The sequence below is a fragment of the Oculina patagonica genome, chromosome 4 (assembly GCF_052425735.1).
Source record: "Oculina patagonica isolate OP01 chromosome 4, crgOcupat, whole genome shotgun sequence".
NCBI classification, from domain to species: Eukaryota; Metazoa; Cnidaria; class Anthozoa; order Scleractinia; family Oculinidae; genus Oculina; species Oculina patagonica.
This window is the reverse complement of record NC_135761.1, coordinates 13,495,586-13,517,623: the sequence shown is the minus strand read 5'-3', so window position 1 is coordinate 13,517,623 and position 22,038 is coordinate 13,495,586. Positions and strand designations below refer to the sequence as shown.

Sequence of the window (22,038 nt, the reverse complement as noted above, 5' to 3'; positions counted from 1 at the left end):
GAACGGGTCAAAAATGTGTAGGCCTGGGCCTGCGGGCCTATGACTGTTTTTTTTTTTTTTTGCCTTTTTTTACTCTCAGTAGCTGGCATCATGGGGATCATTAGCCTCCCACGCAGTCGATTTTAGGGGCGATCGTGTTTCACTCCTCCCCACAACACACGATCGCCCCTAAAAGCGACTGCGCGGAGGCTAGGCGATCATACGCCCGGATCATACGTACATTCCAGCAAAAAAAAAGGATTATAAAAAAATTAATTTGCTTTTCAACATCACCTTTTTTCGCCTTTTTAACAGGTACATAAATCTGTCTGATATGACGAATGATTCATTTGTTCCTTCACTATCCATTTAAGTTTCCACACGCTTGGACCCATGTTCCGAACCTTGCGACTTACTCAGTTGAAAACACTCCTGAAGGGAATCACTTTGGCTTGGTTGGAAAGCCTCGACCGGATTTTTTAGCTGTTTTGAGAGTTCGTTTGTCATCCTCCTCCCAACAAATGCGGACTCACGAAACGGCTTGAAATCGAGCATATGACACCGAAAATTCCGATATTAGCCCCCCCCTCCCCCCCCCTCCGAAAATAAGTCCCTCAATGCGAACTCGTGGGTTCATATTTAGATCTTACCAGTTTATGTAAGTCTCCTATATGGCTCCTGTTTAAAATGTATTTTATGCTCAGAGGGTCTTTCAGGTGTTCAAACCCTGCCCGCCATATGCATCTTGGATTCGAAATACCGCCGTGAAAGACTCTGGGGATGAGGTTGCTCCTCAGACCCTGGTGATGTTAATTTAACGACTGTAGAACTTGTTTTTGTGAATATATCATTTGTTAAGTGAGTTTAAAGAGAGTAAAATAAGGGAAAATGTGCTTTTATGTGCTTTTAGTCGCATTGCCTATAAACCCAAAACGCCAAATTCCTTTTGATAACTGAAGGCCCCTCCGAGGAAGAAACACCACCGAAATAAATTTTGAACGAAAATAGGCCCAGGGCTTATCAAAGAAATAACATCATACGATCGCGGATTATTTCATTTCAAGGAATGTTTTGCTCGAGCGAAAGCGTAGTCTGGCGGGCCCCTTCGTTGGGGGGTGGGGAGGGAGGGGGAGGGGGTTACGCCGAGACGAGAGGACGGCTGACATTTCAGACTAGCAAAAGCGTTCCGCTGTAGGGGTCAGTCACTTACTGTACATTAAAGTGTGTTGGCCTTTGTTTGTGCAAGTGTAAGCTATTTTATAAACCCCGCCCCCTGCTCCCACCCAACCCTCATATGTCGAGGAAAATGTAAGAAAGGACCTAAAATGACACGCAGTTTAAATAGAACAGGAAGGTGCAATATACTTGCTTTTGCAACGTCATTCCCAGGGTCTATCATCTTTAAGTCCCCGAGCGAGGCACTCAATGAGGAGAGGGAAGGAGAGAAACACTGGAAACGAGGTTTTCGCTAAGGGGGAGTGATCAGAAAACATATCTAACATGGGCAACTGCGAGGAGAACGGAGAAAGCTCGCCTACGGCTAAGTCATCGAGATAGACTTTTATTCCAAAGAGACCATACTTTAGATATTTTGGCCCGGTTGTTTTTTTGCGCGGGTCGGATGGGAGGGGGAGTCAGGAGTGGGGTAACAATGCGAACTCTGAGCAGCAGGCGAGCAGCAGTTGAGATAAGCTGGCAAAGGTGTGCATGGCGAGTTACAGCTCGATTGTGCTCGTAAAAGTGACATTTTATGCTCCTAGCATTCCTCGTTTTTTTTTTTATCAAACTTCAGCAAAACATCGGTCATAAATGTTATCGAAATTACGCTTTTTCGTGCTTATCTGAAAACCGATTTAGTTGCTTCTACATCGCAGGTTTCTTGAGATCACATTTTTCATATATTTTCTGTTATTACTGGTCACCAATTTTGCACGATGTATGGTCAACAATTCATTATACCCGGCATCCCTACATATCAGATATCCTGCGATATTCGTAGATTGACGAGATTCGTCCGACGTCTTCCAAAACGTTGCATATCCACAGTTTTTCAGGACGCGTGTCATATATCAACCTAGTAAATGGCCCAGCTCACCACGAGTCTCTCGCAGCGCAGTTGGTTAGAGCGCCCACTGGGAGGCCATGGGTTGGATTCCCGTTGGGGACTCAGAATTTGTCTTTGTCCCATGCTCGTGTCATTGTTGAACAACTCATCTGCAACATTTGTTCGTCTTTGCAAGGTACATCGTTTTCTACACGGCCAGATTGGGGGCCGGGCCTGACGTTGGAATATTTAAATGAGAGAAAGTTCGACTTGAAAGCTTCGAACTTACTAACTCCTTGAAGTATTCCTTCGGCTTTGTAAGTATTAACAAAGACTTGAACAATTTATCTAATCATCCACTTGGACATGATATCGACATCATTAGATTTAAAACGAGTTTAAAAAAAGTTGATGAACATTCATACCTAGACATTATATTTTTCCGCCGCTTCATCAGTGTATGATGTTCATATTTAAATTTTTAGATGTTACATTTTCTATAAACATAATAAACTATTTTGTATCCGTATAAATATATTTTTTTATAGTTTACTAACTAATTTACTTAGTTTAGTTAGTTAATTAGTTAGTTTAGTTTAGTATAGTTAGTTAGTATAGTTAGTTAGTTAATTAGTTAGTTTAGTTTAGTATAGTTAGTTAGTATAGTTAGTTAGTTAGTTAGTTAGTTAGTTAGCTAGCTAGCTAGCTAGCTAGCTAGCTAGCTAGCTAGCTAGTTAGTTAGTTAGTTAGTTAGTTAGTTAGTTAGTTAGTTAGTTAGTTAGTTAGTTAGTTAGTTAGTTAGTTAGTTAGTTAGTTAGTTAGTTAGTTAGTTAGGGGACCTAGAATAGGGATAACCTCACGGTCCTCCTTTTCAAATACTACATTACTGCATGTTTTGCATGTTCGTATTTGAACAAAGTACTACTGGGGCTATTATTATGCTAACGTCATTAAAAAATGTCCGTTGAATTTGTTCAAATGCGATCCATGCAGTTTACTTAGCAGAACGAAAAAGACTCTACTTCTTCTATATTTAATCAAAAAACCGTGTTAAGAGATTTATGGTACCTGAACTAAACGATAACAAGACCTCATTCAAAACTTGTTATAAACTATATTCTTCAAAATATCCTAAGTGATCATTTTCCTAAATTTAAAAGCCCTTGTTAAAAATCCGTACCAAAACTACATTTGAACCCAATAGCGTGTCTATGACATGTCATTCAACTGGTTCTTCAAGTTCCTCAATAATCTCTTCCATATTTGGTCTCGTCTCAGGCCCTCTTTGCACACATCCCCGTAAAAGGGCTCGAAGCACATGATTTGCCACCATTGAAATTTGTTGATCACGCCTTTCAGGATCTGGCAATTCCCGGATGCACATTTCACATAGAAGAACACCAAAGCTGTACACATCGACCTAAAAACAGCAACAATTATAAAAAGTGTCAATTCTTCACTGACGAAATTTACTGTATTTCATTCAGATTCTGTACGATTTAAACTGATATATAAAATACAAATATTAAGGTTGCTTATCATCTATGGAAAACACATATAAGCTATAATTATCGATGTTTTTGCGAGCGATTATCCTACCATATCCCAAAGGATTTCCCACTTTTTTTAAAAAAAAATTGCGTTTTACAGTTTGCTTTTTAAGCATCAGCAGAATTTGTCTAATGTTCGACATGCAGCTTGGTCAAGACTTCCCAGAGAGAAAGCTTTCATAGAAAACTGAATAAAGCTAACCTTGACTGTTTGATTTGAAGTGAGTGCTTCAGGTGCACTGTAAATCATAGCTCCAGGGGCAACTGTCATGGTCTGTTGCATGAAATTAGCAGTACCATAATCTGACACTTTGCCTCTCCACTGGTCACCCTGTCGCCATAGCAACACATTAGCACTGCTTATATCGCGGTGGATAATTGGAGAAGGTTTCTTTTGGTGAAGATAGCTTAACCCTCGTGCCACATCAAGAGAAATAATGGAGACTTCTGTTGCAGAGAGAGGTCGCTGCTCTAGCAGTGCTCGTAAACTTGATTCCATGAGCTCTGTTACAAACAACGGATTTTCTTCATCATATGTTGCTCCAATGAATTGCAACAAACAAGGATGGCGGCACCTTGAAGCAATGTCCATCTCTCGTTCAAACAGACTAAGGTTATGAGGAGAAAGAATCAAATCATGGATTTGTTTCACAGCTACAGCACAGCCACAATACCTGCCCTCGACAACACTTCCCCAGCCTCCCCTACCAAGGAGTCTACCTGTCAGCTGAATTTGATCACGAAGAATAACCCAGTCAGGGGTCTGCTGTCGTTGACGTTGACTTAGTGCTTGCCGAGCTGTTGACAGAGTTATCTCCATTTCATTCACCTGCCGGTTTTTTGCTCTCAGCTGTCCTTCTAGTGTAGTTACTTGCTGCTGTAAGCCAACAGTTTCGACATCTTTCTCTCTAAACTGTTCTTGTAAGTTTGTCAACTGTTGTTCCATCTCTCTAAGTTGTCTTTGTAAAGTTTCTTCGTGTACATCTCTCACTCTTATTTGCTGTTCCAGATCCCTTAACTGTCTTTGGGAGTTTTCTTCTTGTTGGTCTTTTTCCCTCAGCTGCTCATGCAAGATGGCCTCTTGTATCCCTTTTTCACGCAATTGTCCCTGGAAATATGTCAACCGCTGTTCCCTTTCATTCGATGCTCTTTCCGAATTTTCTAATTCAAGGTCTTTCTCTGTAAGTTGTCGTTCCATTTTTGTCAACTGCTGTTCCAACTCTCTTAATTGTCCTTGTGACATTGCTTGTTGATTGCTTTTTTCCCGTAGCTGTTCATGTAAGATGGCCTCTTGCAGTTCTTTTTCACGCAATTGTCCTTGGAAATGTGTCAGCTGTTGTTCCACCTCCCTCAGTCGTCCTTGTGAGTTTTCTTTTTGTCGATTTTTCTCCATCAACTGCCAATGCAGGCTGGCCTCTTGTAACTCTTTTTCTCGTAACTGTCCTCGACAATTCGATAATTGTGACTCCATATCCTTCAACTGTCTTCTTAGTTCAACATGTCCTCTCAGCTGTTCCTCTAAAGAAGCTTCACCGGAATGGTGCAGTGCTGCAAAAAGTTGACCAAAAAATGTAAATGGCGGATCTGGGGGTGGGGCCCGGGGGAGCACTCCTTGGCCACTCCTTATTTTTGGTAAATCATTTACCGCGTTTACAACAGGTTCCTGTCCTTTGCCTTTCAAAACTGGCACGCATGAACATAACAAACTGCGGTTTACACGTGTACCTCCGGAAATTGTTTGGTTTGTCTACTGGTAAATTTTCAATTGGGTTATTTCTGGAAACATGCATGCAAACAGCGAATTTCAAAAATTATCCTATTAAGATATCTCAAAACTCTCTTTAGCTTCCTATCTCTACGGTGCTTAAAAATTCCGGAACTGTCAATAATTACTTTTAAGAAAAAGTTAGGTGGTAAGTACACCGAAATCGGCACGTGTGAGTTAATCTAAAGGCCCAGGCCAAACGTCGAACTTTACATGAGACGAACTAAATTGCAATTTTGGTCGACCCAAACAGGTAAAGCTCGACCGTTGGGTTAAACGTCGAACATGATTCGTCGAACTGACCGTCGAACCAAATTCAGAGCAGCGAGAACGAATTTTTCGAGGCTAAAAATACATTATCATACAAATTTTAAGTTTATTCATTTGGTTCGTTTCATGAAAAGATCGACGTTTATCCTACATTCGATCTTCACACGTTCTATCCGTCTAAAGCAGACGAATAGAACGTGTTGGTCGATCTTAATTTAGTCGGACGAACTTTACTGAGTCAAACGTGGAACTTATCATGAACTTAATTCGCTCAGTTTAGTTCGTCTCATGTGAAGTTCGACGTTTGGCCTTGGCCTAAGACACAACAACGAGGTTGCAAAATATAAATTATATTGTTTACCATTTGAAGCTTGAGATGAATTGAGTCCAGCCGGCTCTGGGATTGCAAACCGAACTTGAAAAAGTTCAAACACTGTCTCATTGAGAACAGTAGCCTGTCGAGGAATTCAAAACAATTTTTTAAGGTTCGATAACCTTGGCTAATGTTTCGTAAACTGGACACGGGACGTCTGAGCTTGAGCCCTAACTGGGACCATTGTATTGTGGGCGACTTGCTAGGAAAATCAGACATGCTAGGTGTAGCCTGCAATGGCAAACATCCCATCCGGGGGTTTTGGCAATACTTTTAATCGCTGTCCTGACCAGAGCCGTAATCAGAGCTTTGGCATAGACGAAGCAAAAGCATAGACGAAGCAAAATCTCGCTGGGAGAACTAGAGGCTCTGAAACTCTTTCTCAAACATTTTTCATAAGGTTTTTCTTGAAAAATAAAACAACCTTGTTCAACTGGGAATTATTTTCACAACTAAACATATTTTGTTTTTAATTCTGGGTTAAAATCTAGATGAGGCAAGTGCCTCGTCCTGCCTCTTGCTAGTTACGGCCCTGCTGAAGAGCCTAGTAGGCTTGAAGACAGGTACTGTACCATTGCCACTTTTAAAGTGTTTTGCTCGGTTTGTGGCACTTTTCATTTTTTGTAAAACGTTTTTTTCGAATTGACGAATCAAGAAGTGCGCCGTTGGACAGTGTTTAAACAGCAGCATGCCACTGATGATAAATCTAATTGTCCCAATATGCTGCCTCTTAGGCTATTTCTGTAAGCGATAACCAATCTAAACAGGTAAAAGGTTAAATCTATGCAAGAGAATATGAATTATAACTATAACTATAACTTCACTTCATCACTTGGTCTGTGTTCGAGCCTAATGGCCCATCAGGCTGGAACTTATCCCGGTTTCTGTAGCACGAAGCGGCAAGAAGTATTTCTACTTTCCCCTAGATAGGATGCTAGTCCATCGCAGGGTTACCCCCAGCAGTAAATTCGCTGGTACCCTTACATTTATACACCTGGGTGAAGAGGGGCACTATAAGAGTAAAGTTTCTTGCCTAAGAACACAACGCAGTGACCCGAATAACCCGGACCAGGACTTGATCATGAACCTGGACCGTTCGATCCGGAGTCCAGCGTGCTAACCATTAGGCCACCGCACTTCTGAGACATCACATAAATCTTGGTAGAGTTAAGGTGTTTATTTCTTACGCCACTTGTTGTTACGCATTACTCGTCAAAAAAGAAATAGTTTTACTTACAGGTTTTTCTGACTTTACAGCAAATAACTTGTATCCATGGCCAGGTTGACTGAAAACCCACGCAAATATATTCTTGTCGTCTGGGTCTGGGGTTATGTATGATACTTTTTTGAGTGGATGATCATGCTGTACTTCCTGCAAAAATATATCAGAAAAGCATTATTTGAATCGCATCTTAGGGCCTCTTTACATGAGAGTTTTCGTCCCGGGATGAATTCATCTCGGTGTCTGGTCATTTTCTTGTTGATGTTTACATGATGATACATGATTTCATCCCGGGATGAAACACCGGGATGAAATGTCATCCCGGAATGAAACATGACGAAAAACCCCATGTAAACAGTCCTTCCCGGGATGAAATGTAATGTTATGTAAGCACGGGCGAGATGAATTCAACTCGGGCGGGACGACTTATCCCGGGATGAACACGCTCATGTAAAATGAAATGTTTTTCATCCCGGGACGAAACTCATCTCGGCTCTCATGTAAAGAGGCCCTTATAAGAACTGTTCTGTACCACTTACCATATTTACTCGAATAAGCGCCGCCCCCGAATAACCGCCGCCCTCGAATAAGCGCCGCATTTGGGACAAAAAAGTTAATAAGCTCCGCCCCCGAAAAAGCGCCGCAGTCCCGATGCGGTGCTTATTTGAAGAATTTCGTTTAACTTAAAACGGCACTACAAAAGCAACTCTAAAACAAGCTTGAACATTTCTTTGCATCAAAAGCGATGTTTTGCAGTTATGAGTGATTGTTTTATCGCTCTCCCATTAGTTTTTCTATTCAACACTCTTACCATACGTAGTTCTATAAATGTTGTGAAGGCCGCAAACTTTGTCACGACAGCTAGCGCCACTTCTGTCTCAGCAAGAGACAAATACTGACGATCAAAAGACGCTATTTTCAATTACTGTAAAAGATAAGATTGTTTGTGGCGTCCAAATTTTAAATAAGCGCCGCCCTCGAATAAGCGCCGCACTTGAGGCGCGAAAAATTTATAAGCGCCGCGGCGCTTATTCGAGTAAATACGATAGTCCTCTTGGATCGTCAAGCAATCCATGCGAAAACTGGAGTCAATATGGAAGTGAGATGAGTTATGCTTATTTGATATTATGTGTGCAAACCAGAAACACCGGCGAGAGCACCAGTTTAGTTTAATACAAGGGCTTGGATAAGGTCCAGTCTTTAGTGGTTAATAGATAATTACTGAAGCATTATTGCGGCCTCAGCTGCCTGCAATATACCCAATAATGCTGTGAGCATTGACCCTCCTAAAACCCCTTTTTTTTCTCTCTGCATTACATCGACGATTTCAGTCGCTTTTACACTGATGTTTTAGTTCATGGCTGCAATCGTCGATATATTACACAGAAGGAGAACAATAGGATTTTAGGAGGGACAGTAATTATTTATGTGGTTTTCTTGAGTGGTTAGTGATGGCTATGGTGCTCTGGGCTGATCTAGAATACACTAACAATGTTCCAATGCTGATGTGGGGTGAGAATTCTCCAGAAATAACCACAGGTAACACAGGCTCTATGGGTGATATAGACCGTGTGACCTTTGTTGAGCGTTAACTTGTGTGAGTGTTGAGCGATGAACAAAGGTCACACGATCTATATCTCCCATAGAGCCTGTGGTAACTGTGAGATTACTGTATCTGTGTATAACAGTGTGAGGCGTGGTGGCCTAGTGGTCAGCGCGCTAGACTCCGACCTCCGGCCTGGCCAGCTGCAGGGCGCTGCGTTGTGTTCTTGGGCAAGACACTTAACTCTCAAAGTGCCTCTCTCCTAGACTGTCCACAGCCTTCTTTTTTTTTCGTATTTTTTCGATCGAATGAGCGCTGGGAAAAAACGGTGAGAGAACTGGACGCCAGCGCAAAACGGAAAGTGCGAGGGGATGGGGCTTTCTTTCGCTCCCTTCGCACGCTCCCGCCCGATCCCCCTCCCCAGCGCTTCGCGTTTACCGATTCTCTCGCTTTTTTTGCGTTGAAAAATAGAGAGGCTGTGGACAGTCTACTCTCTCCACCCAGGTGTATAAATGTGCACCGGCAAATTTACTGCTGGGGGAGGTAACCCCGCGATGGACTAGCATCCTATCCAGGGGGGAGGGGGGGGGAGAGAGCAGTACTCCCAATCGCTTAATGCCACAGAAACCGGGATAAGCTCCGGCTGTATGGGCCACTTGGCTCTGACACAGACTTTACCTTTTATGGCGAACAGGAAGGAAGGACAGGTGATATTTCTTGTTGGTTAGGTACACCCACCTGAGTTTTTTCATCCACTATCTTGATACCATTTAATGTGACATACATCACTATCCTCTGCTTATGTTCGCCACTATCTTTATTCAATTTTGCTTGTATCTGAATCGCAAAACAAGTCAAGAAAGATATTTAAAAAAAATTCCTATGACTTCTTATACAATAATAATAATAATAATAATAATAATAATAATAATAATAATAATAATAATAATAATAAAAATAATAACGATAATGATAATGATAATAATAAAATAATAATAATAATAATAATAATAATAATAATAATAAATAATAATAATAAAAAGCTTAATACAGCGCACATTTTCTAAAAGTTCTAAGGCGCCTTACATCAGTTCAAATCTTAAAATCAACATACAATCATGTTTTTGTCCCCTTTATGGACAAAATGCAAAAGGAGTAAGAGAAAAACGTTCCCAACGTATAATAGTTTAACGTCCCTTAGAACTGTTTCCACTGAGTTTCGCGTTTACTTTGGTTTTCCAGTTTTATGATAGCATAAAAGGAAAAAAACTCGGACCACTATCTCAACCAATACGAAGTAATTTTAAAACAATCTATCGAAAATCTCTCAATCAGTTTGCTAACTGAACTTAATTTAAGACTGAAACCTACCTTCAAAGTCTTGATTGCATCGACGCACATGGCATCGCCTTCCGCACTACTGACATCTACAGCACCTACAAGCTACAGAGAAAGCGAGAAAAAGGAATATTGAAAAAAGGAGTTTTGTCCCACGGCCCTTAATCAGGTCGTCGTGTGTCCAAGAGAACGTGTCGTTCACACTAATCAGGATAACTTTGAAAACGGAGTTTTCGATCCGAAAATGGATAAAATGTTTTCCGTCCACACTAAAACCCTTTTTGAAAACAGAATTTGACGATTTCACGTTGCCCAGAGAACAGCGAGGGAAATTGATCAAGATTTTATAACGCGCGTGCAGAGCTATTAACAAAAATCACATGACAATTTGACGTCAGGTTTTTCGAGAAGCTCCGTTTTCGGACATGCACACTACACCACCTAGCCGGCGTTTTCAAATTCTCCACTCTGGAGACCCGCGTTTTCGAAAAGCTCCGTTAATTTCGGTGACCGAGAACGCCATTTAGTGTGGATGGTTGGCCAAACTGGAGAAAATCAGATGCGTTTTCAAATTTATCCGAATTAGTCTGGACGAGGCCTAAGAGACGTTCCGACTCAGTTAGTCTATATAATTGGACATGTGCAAGACGGGAAACTCGTCTGATATGATTCCGGCGAAGAAACAGTTTCTCGGCTTAAATTTCAATATTTGTTCATTTTCCAGTCAAAAACGACGGAAAAAGGATGGAAAGTCTTTCTAAGACATGAAACCGCCAAGATTTTACAATTATACCTTAATACCGTTAATTTTTTAAAAAAATGCACAAAAAAATAATAAAACTAATAATATATGACAAATCTGCATTTGTTTGCTACACGGGAAAAGACTGGAACAAGAATTGCAGCAACGGCTTTTGCCGATAGAATGATAAGCTATTTGTCTTAGTCATGATTTGTTTCGACGTCCAAAAATTTAAATTAGGCTATTTCGTCAGACAGAATTTCGTCTGAGACGAGTTTCCGTCTTCTAACATAAATTCGCTAAAAAAGTGCTCAGCAATAATTTTGAGTTACGTCCTGATGACGTGTAAGGCCAAGGTTCAAGCTGTTGTCGCTCGGGCGCTCAAGTTATGGAGTTTTGAGTGTTACGTGAAACGTTCTGAGTGTCACGTGTCGCGTGAAACGATCTGAATGTCACGTGTCACATGAAACGTTCTGAGTGTCACGTGTCACGTAAAACATACTGAGTGTCACGTGAAACGTTCTGAGTGTCACGTGTCGCGTGAAACGTTCTCGTCCAGTAGAAAACTACATTTTAGTTGGGGGATATAACAATACTGATTGTTCCGCCGTCCAGGCGATCTGCTTTTGTATTGCCGTTTAAGCAGACGTTTTTTTGGTCCGTAACGCAATTTTTTTCCCTCTGGATGGAGAGAAAAGATTGCGTGACAAGCCAAAAGGAAATCTGCGTAGAAGGCTTACTACCAATGAGCACCTGCAAGTTCCCACGCTTCTATGAAATAACAAATTTATAGCTAATAAGGATTAGATTTCATGTTGCTTGTAAAATAAAATCAATTAAAATTAAATACGAAGAAGGTTCAGACCTTGCACTTGAACTTTACGCCTTCTCCTCGGAAGCGGTCAGCATTAAAAGGAATTTCCTCTTCTAGATATCATAAACAAAATAACACCAGCAATCAGCAGTTAAATGGATAATTAAAAAAAAAGAAACCTTTCATAACAGTACTGATCCTGAAGAAGGCTAGCTCTGCTTCAACCTCGTTCCCAGGGCTTTTCCCTTGGTAACTGCTTGTTAAAAACATTGGCCAATAAATTTTGCCCTTCTACCGTAGTACTAGCCTTGTAAACAATTTGGATAGTCATACCAGCATTGATCAAAGAATTAACAAGTCTTAAATCTGTGATAGGGAGGGGTGGGGTGGGGATTGGTAGGGGGACTCCAGTAAATTTAGGATGAGGTGTGTGCTGCACAGGCTCTTTAACCACATACCCTGACGTGACCCTATTAGGATTTAAAATCGAAAACTGATGCTCTTTTTATACCAAACGCAATGAAGACACCCTATCCAGGGAGCTCTGAAGACCGTGGAAAGAGGAGCTTTTATGGTTTCGCTACTTGGAGCTCTAAGATAATTTATTGGAGGTCTGAAATCAACAAAGCCCGAAGCCCAGTTTCTCTAGCCCTAATCTTCTCTCTGGAAACCTGAAAATATCTATGACGTAAGCCTGTGCATGAAAGCGAGAACAAGGCGCCGAAAAATGTTCGGAAGGGCAGGGAGGGGGAGGAATTTTCGTCGAAAGAGTAAACAGGAAGTTTCGATTCGTTTTGCATGATTAGGCTTGCGTTCTCCTTCGTTGAACGCAATGAAGCATCGCGGATTAAAGAGTGGAATGTCACTAGACAGAATAATTTAATAAGCGATGGAGAAATGGACGAAAATGTATTAGAGACTGCTTTTTACCCCTACTGCTAACATTTTCATCACATGAAAAATAAAGAGCTAAAAGCAAGCAAGGAAAGACGACGTACCTTTTGAGGACTTTGTTAGTTTCTTGTTCTTGCCTTTCGGAAGCATTTCTCCAAAGTACATGATTACAACACTGTTCCCTGTTTATTACCAGTACGCTCTTACGTCGACAGAAACTAAATCAGTGGCGATTTCCAATACAACCTTCGACGAAATAACAGAAATAACAGGAAATCGACAGAAACTTCCAAACACCAGCGCCATCTTACATCGTGTTCGGCCATTTTCTTGCTGATGAAGAACAAGTGTCACACAATGCATTATTACCCAGTAGCAAGGCGCTTCACGCATGAATCGACCTCAAATGTATTTATACCGGTATTTATATCAAGAAGTTCACAACGGTCAAAAGCCACTTCCGGTCGGTGCCTTAAAGTTTGTAAGAGTTTGAAGCGAAATGTGTAAGGAGTGCGACAAAACGTTATAAACTACGAACTAAAAAATAATACGAGCAAATAGAGGACGGCTAACAGTTTTATTTCGGCCTTTTCTTTCTGTCGTTAGTGCAGACTGCACTTTTGTGGTTTGTTTGTGGCATGTCGTTTGCTAAACCACTTATGCGCTAACGTGCTATGGCGTAAACGTTTTTAAGGAAGGGAGTATTGGGTGGGAGCACCTCGGTGGGGAGGGGGGCACTCGACATAATTTCGGGTTTGTCTAAGTCACGAATCTCTAAATTTTCGGACCCTGTTTAAAGGGACCGTGTCATGGATTTTAGCCAAACTTAGGCATAGGAATTGACCACCAAATTTGTTTAAATATATAAAATAACATCTTAAAACAGTGAAGGGATATTTAAATAACACACCAAATGCAAAAGATGGTACGGATGGCCAAAAGTGACGAAGATTGAAACGGATTGCGATACGGGTTTTTGAAAAATGGTCCAGCGGAACAGTTTTCAAAGTTAATCTTGTTTGCTTGTAACTTTAAATTATAACGCCGGGAGACACATTTGGCTGCAATGAAGCTATGGTTTTGTCATTTAGAATCATAGAATTAATTTCTTTGCAAACATTTAGTTTCATAGCGGGCGTTTGGCAAAATTTCATAACATAAAATTAACTTAGCCGTGACACAAGACACAATCCCTTTAAGACAGAATGGCAATTTCAGTGATACCCCGTCTAACTATAAACAAGTACCTCACTGGCTCTGTTGTAATCGTGAATTAAGCTAAGTATCAATGCCGAAATCAATTTCTGAAAATTCGGCTTGTGGCTAAGTTTGTATAAATTCACACCTCTGCAGGCATATAAGCCTATCCTGTTTGACATTGGTCCATGTAAAGATAACCCGTTTAAGACAAAAATAGGTAAAATATATACCCCGTTAAAGACAAAATAGCCTAAAAACCATAACCCGACTCCGCTAAACCCGGTAGTACCCCCTCCCCTACGGGGGGAAGCACCTAACTGTGACTATATAGTTGTTTCAGAAAACCCTATGCTCTCCCTGTGCTAAAACAGGGAACTTTGTGTAGGTGATGATTTCGTAGAAAGGCCAAGAACTAACATGTTTCTCTCTACTGTTTGTCCCACACGATCCTGGAGAAGTATATACTTATTCCTTAGCTCTGCCATACTGTACTGTATATTTTGCAGCTAACACGTTGTAAACAAGGCCATTGTCGCTGTATCTTGCGTTTTCATCGAATTTTCGCGTCCATTTTGAGAGGAAGTACTGGGAATTTCCCTGCCTCGCTCTCATGTTTCTATTCCTGGAACAAGTGATGTAATGGACTAATTTTAATCATTCCAGTCTCTTTCCGGAAACCTCCGTCACGGTGAGATCACCTGCTTCGTCACGTTTCAGTTTCAAACGGCACGCAATGCATCCAGAAACGATGACTTTTCAGAAAGGGTCTCAAATAATGCAATTTTACAGCAATAGAACAGATAGAAGTACCTAAATAATTAAATAGTAACAAGGATTTCTTTAACTGAGAAAAATCGTGAAGATATTGATGACGTCATGTTTGTTGACGAATTTGTAACATAATGAGCCGAAAGTTGAAACGTCTCAAGATGTTCCTCGAAAATCTTCGGCAAACTTCGTCAATCTTCGGAAACGTTCGTATGGCCTTAGAACAACACTCGGATGATCTTCGGAGATCTTTGGTCTAGAAATTGCTCAAAATGCGACAAGTTGCTCGAGAGGGAAAAAGTTGTTCGAAGGAGAAAAAGTTGCTTGAAATATGAAAAGTTGCCAAAACTTGTGGAAAGGCCTAGATCGGCTTCTGCATAAAGCGATGACGTCATCAATTACACGCATCGCTTAAAAAAGGAAAAGGTAATATTCTGCTGTTATATTATTCTTACGGTAGTTGGCATTTTACATTTACATTGGAATATCTTTAAATTAATCTGGCCGCATAGCTAAGCTTCAGTTTAATCTATAGAGGTTATCTCGTCCTAGTTTTGTACGGAGGTCGGTAGCACTAAGACGGTAGACTTCGAAACCCTATAACGGTGCGATTCTGAAATTCTTGTAAATTGTTGTCCGCTAATTCGTCGCTGGGACCGTTTCACACAGCGGAACAATAGTCAAAAATTCCTTAGAGCATTTTGTTGCAATCGGTTAAAAAGGACTTGCTTTTTCATAAAATGAATGAAAAGGTATCCGAACTACTTATTTAGGCAAATAATTGTAAACATTCGGCAACTGCTAGAAAATGTTAAATGTAGTAGGGCAAAGGAGAAAATTTACCTAAGGGTCGGACCATTATTTTTTTGGAGGGGGGGGATGAAAGATATTGAAAAAAATTGTTTGCAGGGCCTGGAAAGACAAAATATATTGTTTGCAACAACGTCAGTATAACAAAAAATAGTAAGAATTTCGAAAAAAAAAGGTTTGCAAAGGTGCATAAACTAAAAAAAAGTTTGCAGAGGAAACTGTTTCACCCCCCCCCCCCCTCCAAGAAAATAATGGTCCGTCCCTAAGGGCTGCTCCCTCCACAATGCCACTTACTGAGCTTTGAAGGAATTGACATAATGAACCACAAGCGCTGCCGGAAAAACTGAAACTTGTCCTCACAAATTATCAAAGTTCCTTCTCCGCTAACCCACAGAAGGGTAAATGTCGTTTGTCAAAAAAAGGGGAATTGCAATGACTACCAGAGTATGTGGTAGTAAAAGCCTGTTTGCATGGCTTTCTTAGTAAAAAGGGGGCAACCTCAAGCCAAGTGGCGCGTACTGCCGGGGCTTATCCTGGTTTCGATAGGAATGTTACTACTACTCCCTGGAGGGTCTGCTAGTCCATCGCAGGGTTACCCCTCCCCCCAGCATTATTTAGTCGTGGGACGATTAAATGCAGAGAGCCACACAACGTTAGGAAGACTATGGCAATGGTACCCATTTATACACCTGAGTGGAGAGAGGCACGATGAGAGCGAAGTGTCGTAACTAAGAACACAACACAGTGACCCCAGCCAGAGCTCGAACCCGGAACGTCCGCTACGGAGACCGGCGCGCTAGCCATTAAGCCACTGCGCCTCCCATTAATGGGAACCAAAAACCAGATAGAAGTACACAATTCAAAGTACAAACGTATTTTCAGTGTCGTGCATTACAACCAATCAGCTCCAGACCAACAAAAACAGTTTATTAGACCATTATAATTCTTTACAAAAGTTTGATCTAAACTAAAAAATTGGAATCCGGCGATCCAATGTATAAACTTTAGTAGAAGGTAAACAAGTTGGATGGCTGAAAAATAAGTATTTTAAAAGTAATGGATGCCAGTGTAAGTGGTGGACTATTCGCTTTAGATTAAACAGTAGAAACAATATGATAAAAGAAAAGACAATAATAACAAGCATACATAATAAGTGCAATTTTTTTAATACAAGGGTAGACCTGGATTACAGTTGTGTTTACTAGAAGTATTGCAATAAAGAAAAATAAAAAATATTGGTAGATTACCACTTGAAAACAGAAAGTTTGGAGTCGAATGAGATCGTGGATTTTTATTAATTGGAGCTGGGCAAAAGGCTTTCTTTTGTAAATTTTGGAGGGGCAAGCTTATACTATTTCATGTTGTTTTTGGTAGTATTGACCCACACAAGTAAACTACAAGAAATAAGTAGACCTTATCAAAGCATTCCTTCATCAGTCTATTCATAAGAAACCTTGCTGCCAACTCTGATGGGTTTACTATGTTGTTGGACCCCACTAACTCCCACTCTCTTGAGGGATTTGATTTTGTTCCAAAACCCACACTTAGTATAGCATGCAGTATGGAATTTCAAGTGAGCAAACTGGGATCCGGTTACATATCCGAGCACCTGATATACGAGATAAGGTCAAATCAGCAGATGAAATCATAAAATTATGAAATCTGGTCCAATTAATCCATATAGAACAGATATATAGCAGATACAGTCACCGTTGACGTTGATTGAAGTAAGACGTGGTGTAACAGGTGTGGCTATCGCTGCAAATCTGAATCGGCTCTTGAAGTCTATTTTCCTGTGTAACTAAATTTCATTGGCGTATAAATGTAGTTATACTTCAGTTCAGTATACTTCCGACGCTCTACAGGTTTTTTAACGCGAGATATAAAATTTCCCACCGGAAATTTACACAAAGTATCTTTCACCAATACTGAACTGATTAAATATCCTTCAAAAAGCGCACAGCCTGGAATCAACTATCATGGTCGTTAATAGACCTCTTCAGCTACGTATGTAAATTGCCCATTGTAGATCATGTGATGTTCTCCAGAGAATTGTTCCTTTGTCTATCTGGAAATTATTCACTCATTTCCACGAGAATTTTTTTGAGTTTTAAAGAGATAATTCTCAAGTGTGACATCACGTGGTCTACAATGGGACAACAAACAAACGAAGCTAAAGAGGTCTATTAGGCTGAGAATGACTAGACTAATTGTTTTGGCTTAACTTTAATAGCTGTTTTATTAAACCCAAACATAAAATATCGACAAAACTGAATTTTTTGACGGTTTTGGTAATATTTTTCAGCCATATTCATGAAAAACCACTTACGTGCTCCAAGGGCTATCGAGAGATAGTAGGTACCCGTATAGCCAATCAGATTGCGAGTTTGCCAAGTGGCGAGCAGCTGGGTTATAACAGGAGCCCAATACCCGGAGCGAGCAACCTCCATACTACGTCTATGAAACGGCGTTTTCACAAGAAAAGGTATTTCTAGACATGATTTTCCCTTCATAAGAGAATGTTGATACATAACTACAGTACCTCGTCCAAATGGGAAGTTAACATGGCGGACACATGCAAGGAATCTTCTTTGGTCTTTTTTGACAGCATTCCTCGAGTGATGATTTTTTAGTATTTCCTCGCAAAGCAGTAGTTGACTTCATCGGAAACAACAATTTTCACTGGGAAAGGCTTTGCTCAAAATAACTCTACTTTTGAAAATGCTGTTGTACAAATATAATGGAAGTTGCACGCTCCGGGTAATGGGCTCCTGGTTATGCTTATATACTAAATACTTCAAGGGTCTTTACTTTTTACTCATTATGATTTTCAGACACATGGGGACTGTAATCGGGACGAGGCGAACTAACACTGGAAAAAAGGAACGACATTTTACAATTACCTTGCCTTGTATTGCAAACTGTAAACTTGTCTTGTTTTGCCTTGTCTTGTACTGTAAGCTTTCATCCCGCCGACTTTGCCAGGTTCACTTCGTCTTGCATGGATTGACTGCCCCTGGGTCTCTGAGGATGCTTTTATCCAAAGCATAGACATAATTTTGTGCAATTGAAATTTATGCAGTTATGTAAAAATATCATATTTCCTACAGTTCTACAATTATTTCCATCAGGTGGCATAGCCTGGATTACAGTCGTCTCCACAGGAGAAATTAAGGTTGCATGTTGCAAAAATGCCATGCTATTGATTTCTATTACGATTTTGCTAGAAAGCTTCTTAAATCACGCTTTAACTGGTCAAACCATTTCCACTATGATAAAAGCTCCTAAAGAAAAACGTATCAGATTACTTTAAACTGGTTGTTCAAGTTCCTCAATAATCTCTTCCATACTTGGTCTCGTCCCAGGCTCTGTTTGCACACATCTCCGCACGAGGGCTCGAAGCAGGCGGTTTGTCACCATTGCAATTTGTTGATCACGCCTTCCAGGATCTGGCAATTGCTGGATGCACATTTCACAGAGGAGAACGCCAAAACTGTACACATCGACCTAAAGACAACGACAGTTTGAAACAAAGTTACAATACTACAATGAAAATATTTACTTCTAATATGCTAGCGTTTTAACGGTTCACTTTTGCAATACCAACAGCGACGGATAATAAACACCATAACCTCCGTTTGCCTTAAAAAATATTTTTTTCTCATTTTATCCGATATAAAGCATACACCTTTCCTAGATTCATCTGTTTGGCCAGTCAAACAAAAGTGATATCTAAAAACATATTTCCAATGAGATTTCGACAAGTGAGAGAGCTTCTTTTGCGAGAAAGTTAAACGTGGTTTTTTTTACGTTTCTCCTGAAAAAAAAATATCCTATTGCCGATTGTCTTTTTCTCGAAGCTCATAGTTTTCCTTGAGCTTCATCCTCGGAAAACGCAGTGTTCCCTTCTCGGAGCAGATTATGTTTGGGAACGAATCCGTGTATATTTTCGCACCCAATGGAGTTTACTGTTTTTATCTTCTATTCTAGTACAAGTCTAACTCATTTTTCGAGTCAACGAGTGGATCTCTCATTTTGTTTCTACTATGTGTACATACCGAACTGAAATTGACATGGTAAACTGATGGAATATGTCTTAAAATAAGACATAGCTAACCTTGACTGTTTGATTTGAAGTGAGTGCTTCAGGTGCGATGTAAATCATAGCTCCAGGGGCAACTGTCATGGTGTGTTGCATGAAATTAGCAGTACCATAATCTGACACTTTGCCTCGCCATTGGTCACCCTGTCGCCATAGCAGCACATTAGCACTACTGATGTCTCGGTGGATAATTGGAGTAGGCGTCTTTTGGTGAAGATAGCTTAACGCTCGTGTCACATCAAGGGAAATAACTGAGACTTCTGTTGCGGTAAGAGGTCGCTGCTCTAGCAATGCTCGTAAACTTGATTCCATGAGTTCTGTTAGAAACAAAGGGCTTCCTTCATCATTTGTTGCTCCAATGAATTGCAGTAAACAAGGATGGCGGCATCTTGAAGCAATGTCCATTTCTCGTTCAAACAAATTCCGGTTGTGAGCAGAAAGAATCAACTCATGGATTTGTTTTACAGCTACAGCACAGCCACAATACTTTCCCTCAACAACACTTCCCCAGCCTCCCCTACCAAGGAGTTTATCTGTCAGTTGAATTTGATCACGGGAAATGACCCAGTCAGGGGACTGGTGACGTTGATTTTCACTTAGTGCTTGCTGAGCTGTTGACAGGGTTGTCTCCATTTCATTCATTTCCTGGTCTTTTGCCCTCAGCTGTCCTTCTAGTGTAGTCACTTGTTGCTGCAAATTACCAGATTCGTCTTCCTTTTCCCTAAGTTGTTCTTGTAAGTTTGTCAACTGCTGTTCCATCTCCCTCAACTGTCTTTGCAAGTTTTCTTCTTGTTGGCTTTTCTCCCTCAGCTGCCCATGCAAGCTAGTTTCATGTAACTCTTTTTCTCGCAACTGTCTTTGAAAACGTGTCAACTGCTGTTCCTTCTCCGTCGATAGCCTTTCTGAGTTTTCTAATCGTTGTTGTAGCTCTATTAGTTGTCTTTGTAAAGTCTCTCCTTGTTCATGTCTCTCTCTCAGCTGTTGTTCCATCTCCCTCAACTGTCTCTGTGAGTTTTCTTCTTGTTGCTCTTTCTCCCTCAGCTGCTCACGCTGGTTGACCTCTTCTAACTCTTTTTCTCGCAGTTGCTCTTGAACATTTGTCAACTGCTGCTGCATGTCCCCCACTTGTCTTTGTAAAGTCTCTCCGTGTCCTTCTCTCTCTCTCAACTGTTGTTCTACCTCTCTCAACTGTCTTTGCAAGTTTTCTTCTTGTTGGCTTTTTTCCATCAGCTGCTCATGTAAGCCGGTCTCTTGCAACTCTTTTTCGCGTAACTGTCTTTGGAAATGTGTCACCTGCTGTTCCTTCTCCGTCGATAGTCTTTCTGAGTTTTCTAATCGTTGTTCCAGCTCCCTTAGTCGTCTTTGTAAAGTCTCCCTGTGTTCATCTCTCTCTCTCAGCTGTTGTCTCATCTCCCTCAACTGTCTTTGTGAATTTTCTTCTTGTTGAATTTTCTCTCTCAGCTGCTCATGCAGGTTGACCTCTTGTAACTCTTTTTCTCGCAGTTGCTCTTGAACATTTGTCATTTGCTGTTCCATGTCGCTCAGTTGTATTTGAATGACCAAGTGCAAAGTCGCTTCGTGTTCATATCTCTCTCTCAACTGTTGTTCTACCTCCCTCAACTGTCTTTGCGAGTTTTCTTCTTGTTGCTCCTTCTCTCTCAGCTGCTGATGGAGGTTGACCTCTTGTAACTCTTTTTCTTGCAACTGCTCTTGAATATTTGTCACCTGCTGTTCCATGTCCCTCAGTTGACTTTGCAAAGCCTTTTCGCGTTCATCTCTTCCTCTCAGCTGTTGTCTCATCTCCCTCAACTGTCTTTGTGAGTTTTCTTCTTGTTGCTCCTTCTCTCTCAGCTGCTGATGGAGGTTGACCTCTTGTAACTCTTTGTCTTGCAACTGCTCTTGAATATTTGTCACCTGCTGTTCCATGTCCCTCAGTTGACTTTGCAAAGCCTCTTCGCGTTCATCTCTTCCTCTCAGCTGTTGTTCCATCTCCCTCAATTCTCTGCGCAAATTTTCGTCTTGTTGCTCCTGCTCCCTCAGCTGTTCATGCAGGTTGACCTCTTGTAACTCTTTTCCTCGCAGTTGCTCATGAACATTTGTCACCTGCTGTTCCATGTCCCTCAACTGACTTTGCGAGTTTTCTTGTTGCTGATTTTTCTCCCTTAACTGCTCACGCAAGCTGGCCTCTTGTAACTCTTTTTCTCGCAACTGTCTTTGGAAATGTGTCAACTGCTGTTCACGCTCGGTCGATAGCCTTTCCAGCTTCTTTAGTTGTCTTTGTGAAGTCTCTTTGTATTCATCTATCTCTCTTATCTTTTGTTCTATCTTCCTCGACTGTCTTTCTGAGTTTTCTTCTAGTTGCTTCTGCTCCCTCAGCTGCTCATGCAAGTTGGCCTCTTGTAACTCCTTTTCTCGCAACTGCTCTTGAACATTTGTCACCTGCTGTTCCATGTCCCTCAGTTGACTTTGCAAAGCCTCTTCGCGTTCATCTCTTCCTCTCAGCTGTTGTTCCACCTCCCTCAATTCTCCGTGCAACTTTGCTAGCCGTTGTATCATTTCAATTGATAATCTTTTTGAGTTTTCTAGTTCACGGTGTTTTTCTCTCAGTTGTTGTTCCATTCTTG

The 22,038-nt window shown here is 40.9% G+C and overlaps 1 protein-coding gene across 1 annotated transcript; it reads right to left on the bottom strand.

The window, feature by feature from the left end:
- Positions 1 to 3,039: 3,039 nt before the first annotated feature.
- On the bottom strand, positions 3,040 to 22,037 carry LOC144648163 (uncharacterized). The gene is made up of 11 exons (XM_078507791.1): positions 19,430 to 22,037; positions 18,628 to 18,819; positions 12,846 to 12,867; positions 12,639 to 12,716; positions 11,692 to 11,753; positions 10,118 to 10,189; positions 9,485 to 9,583; positions 7,219 to 7,353; positions 5,970 to 6,063; positions 3,776 to 5,121; positions 3,040 to 3,443 (listed from the first exon to the last, which is right to left on the bottom strand). The coding sequence occupies exons 1-11, from the start codon at positions 22,031 to 22,033 to the stop codon at positions 3,243 to 3,245; spliced, it is 4,905 nt and encodes a 1,634-aa protein (XP_078363917.1). The 5' UTR covers positions 22,034 to 22,037; the 3' UTR covers positions 3,040 to 3,242.
- Position 22,038: the final 1 nt, after the last annotated feature.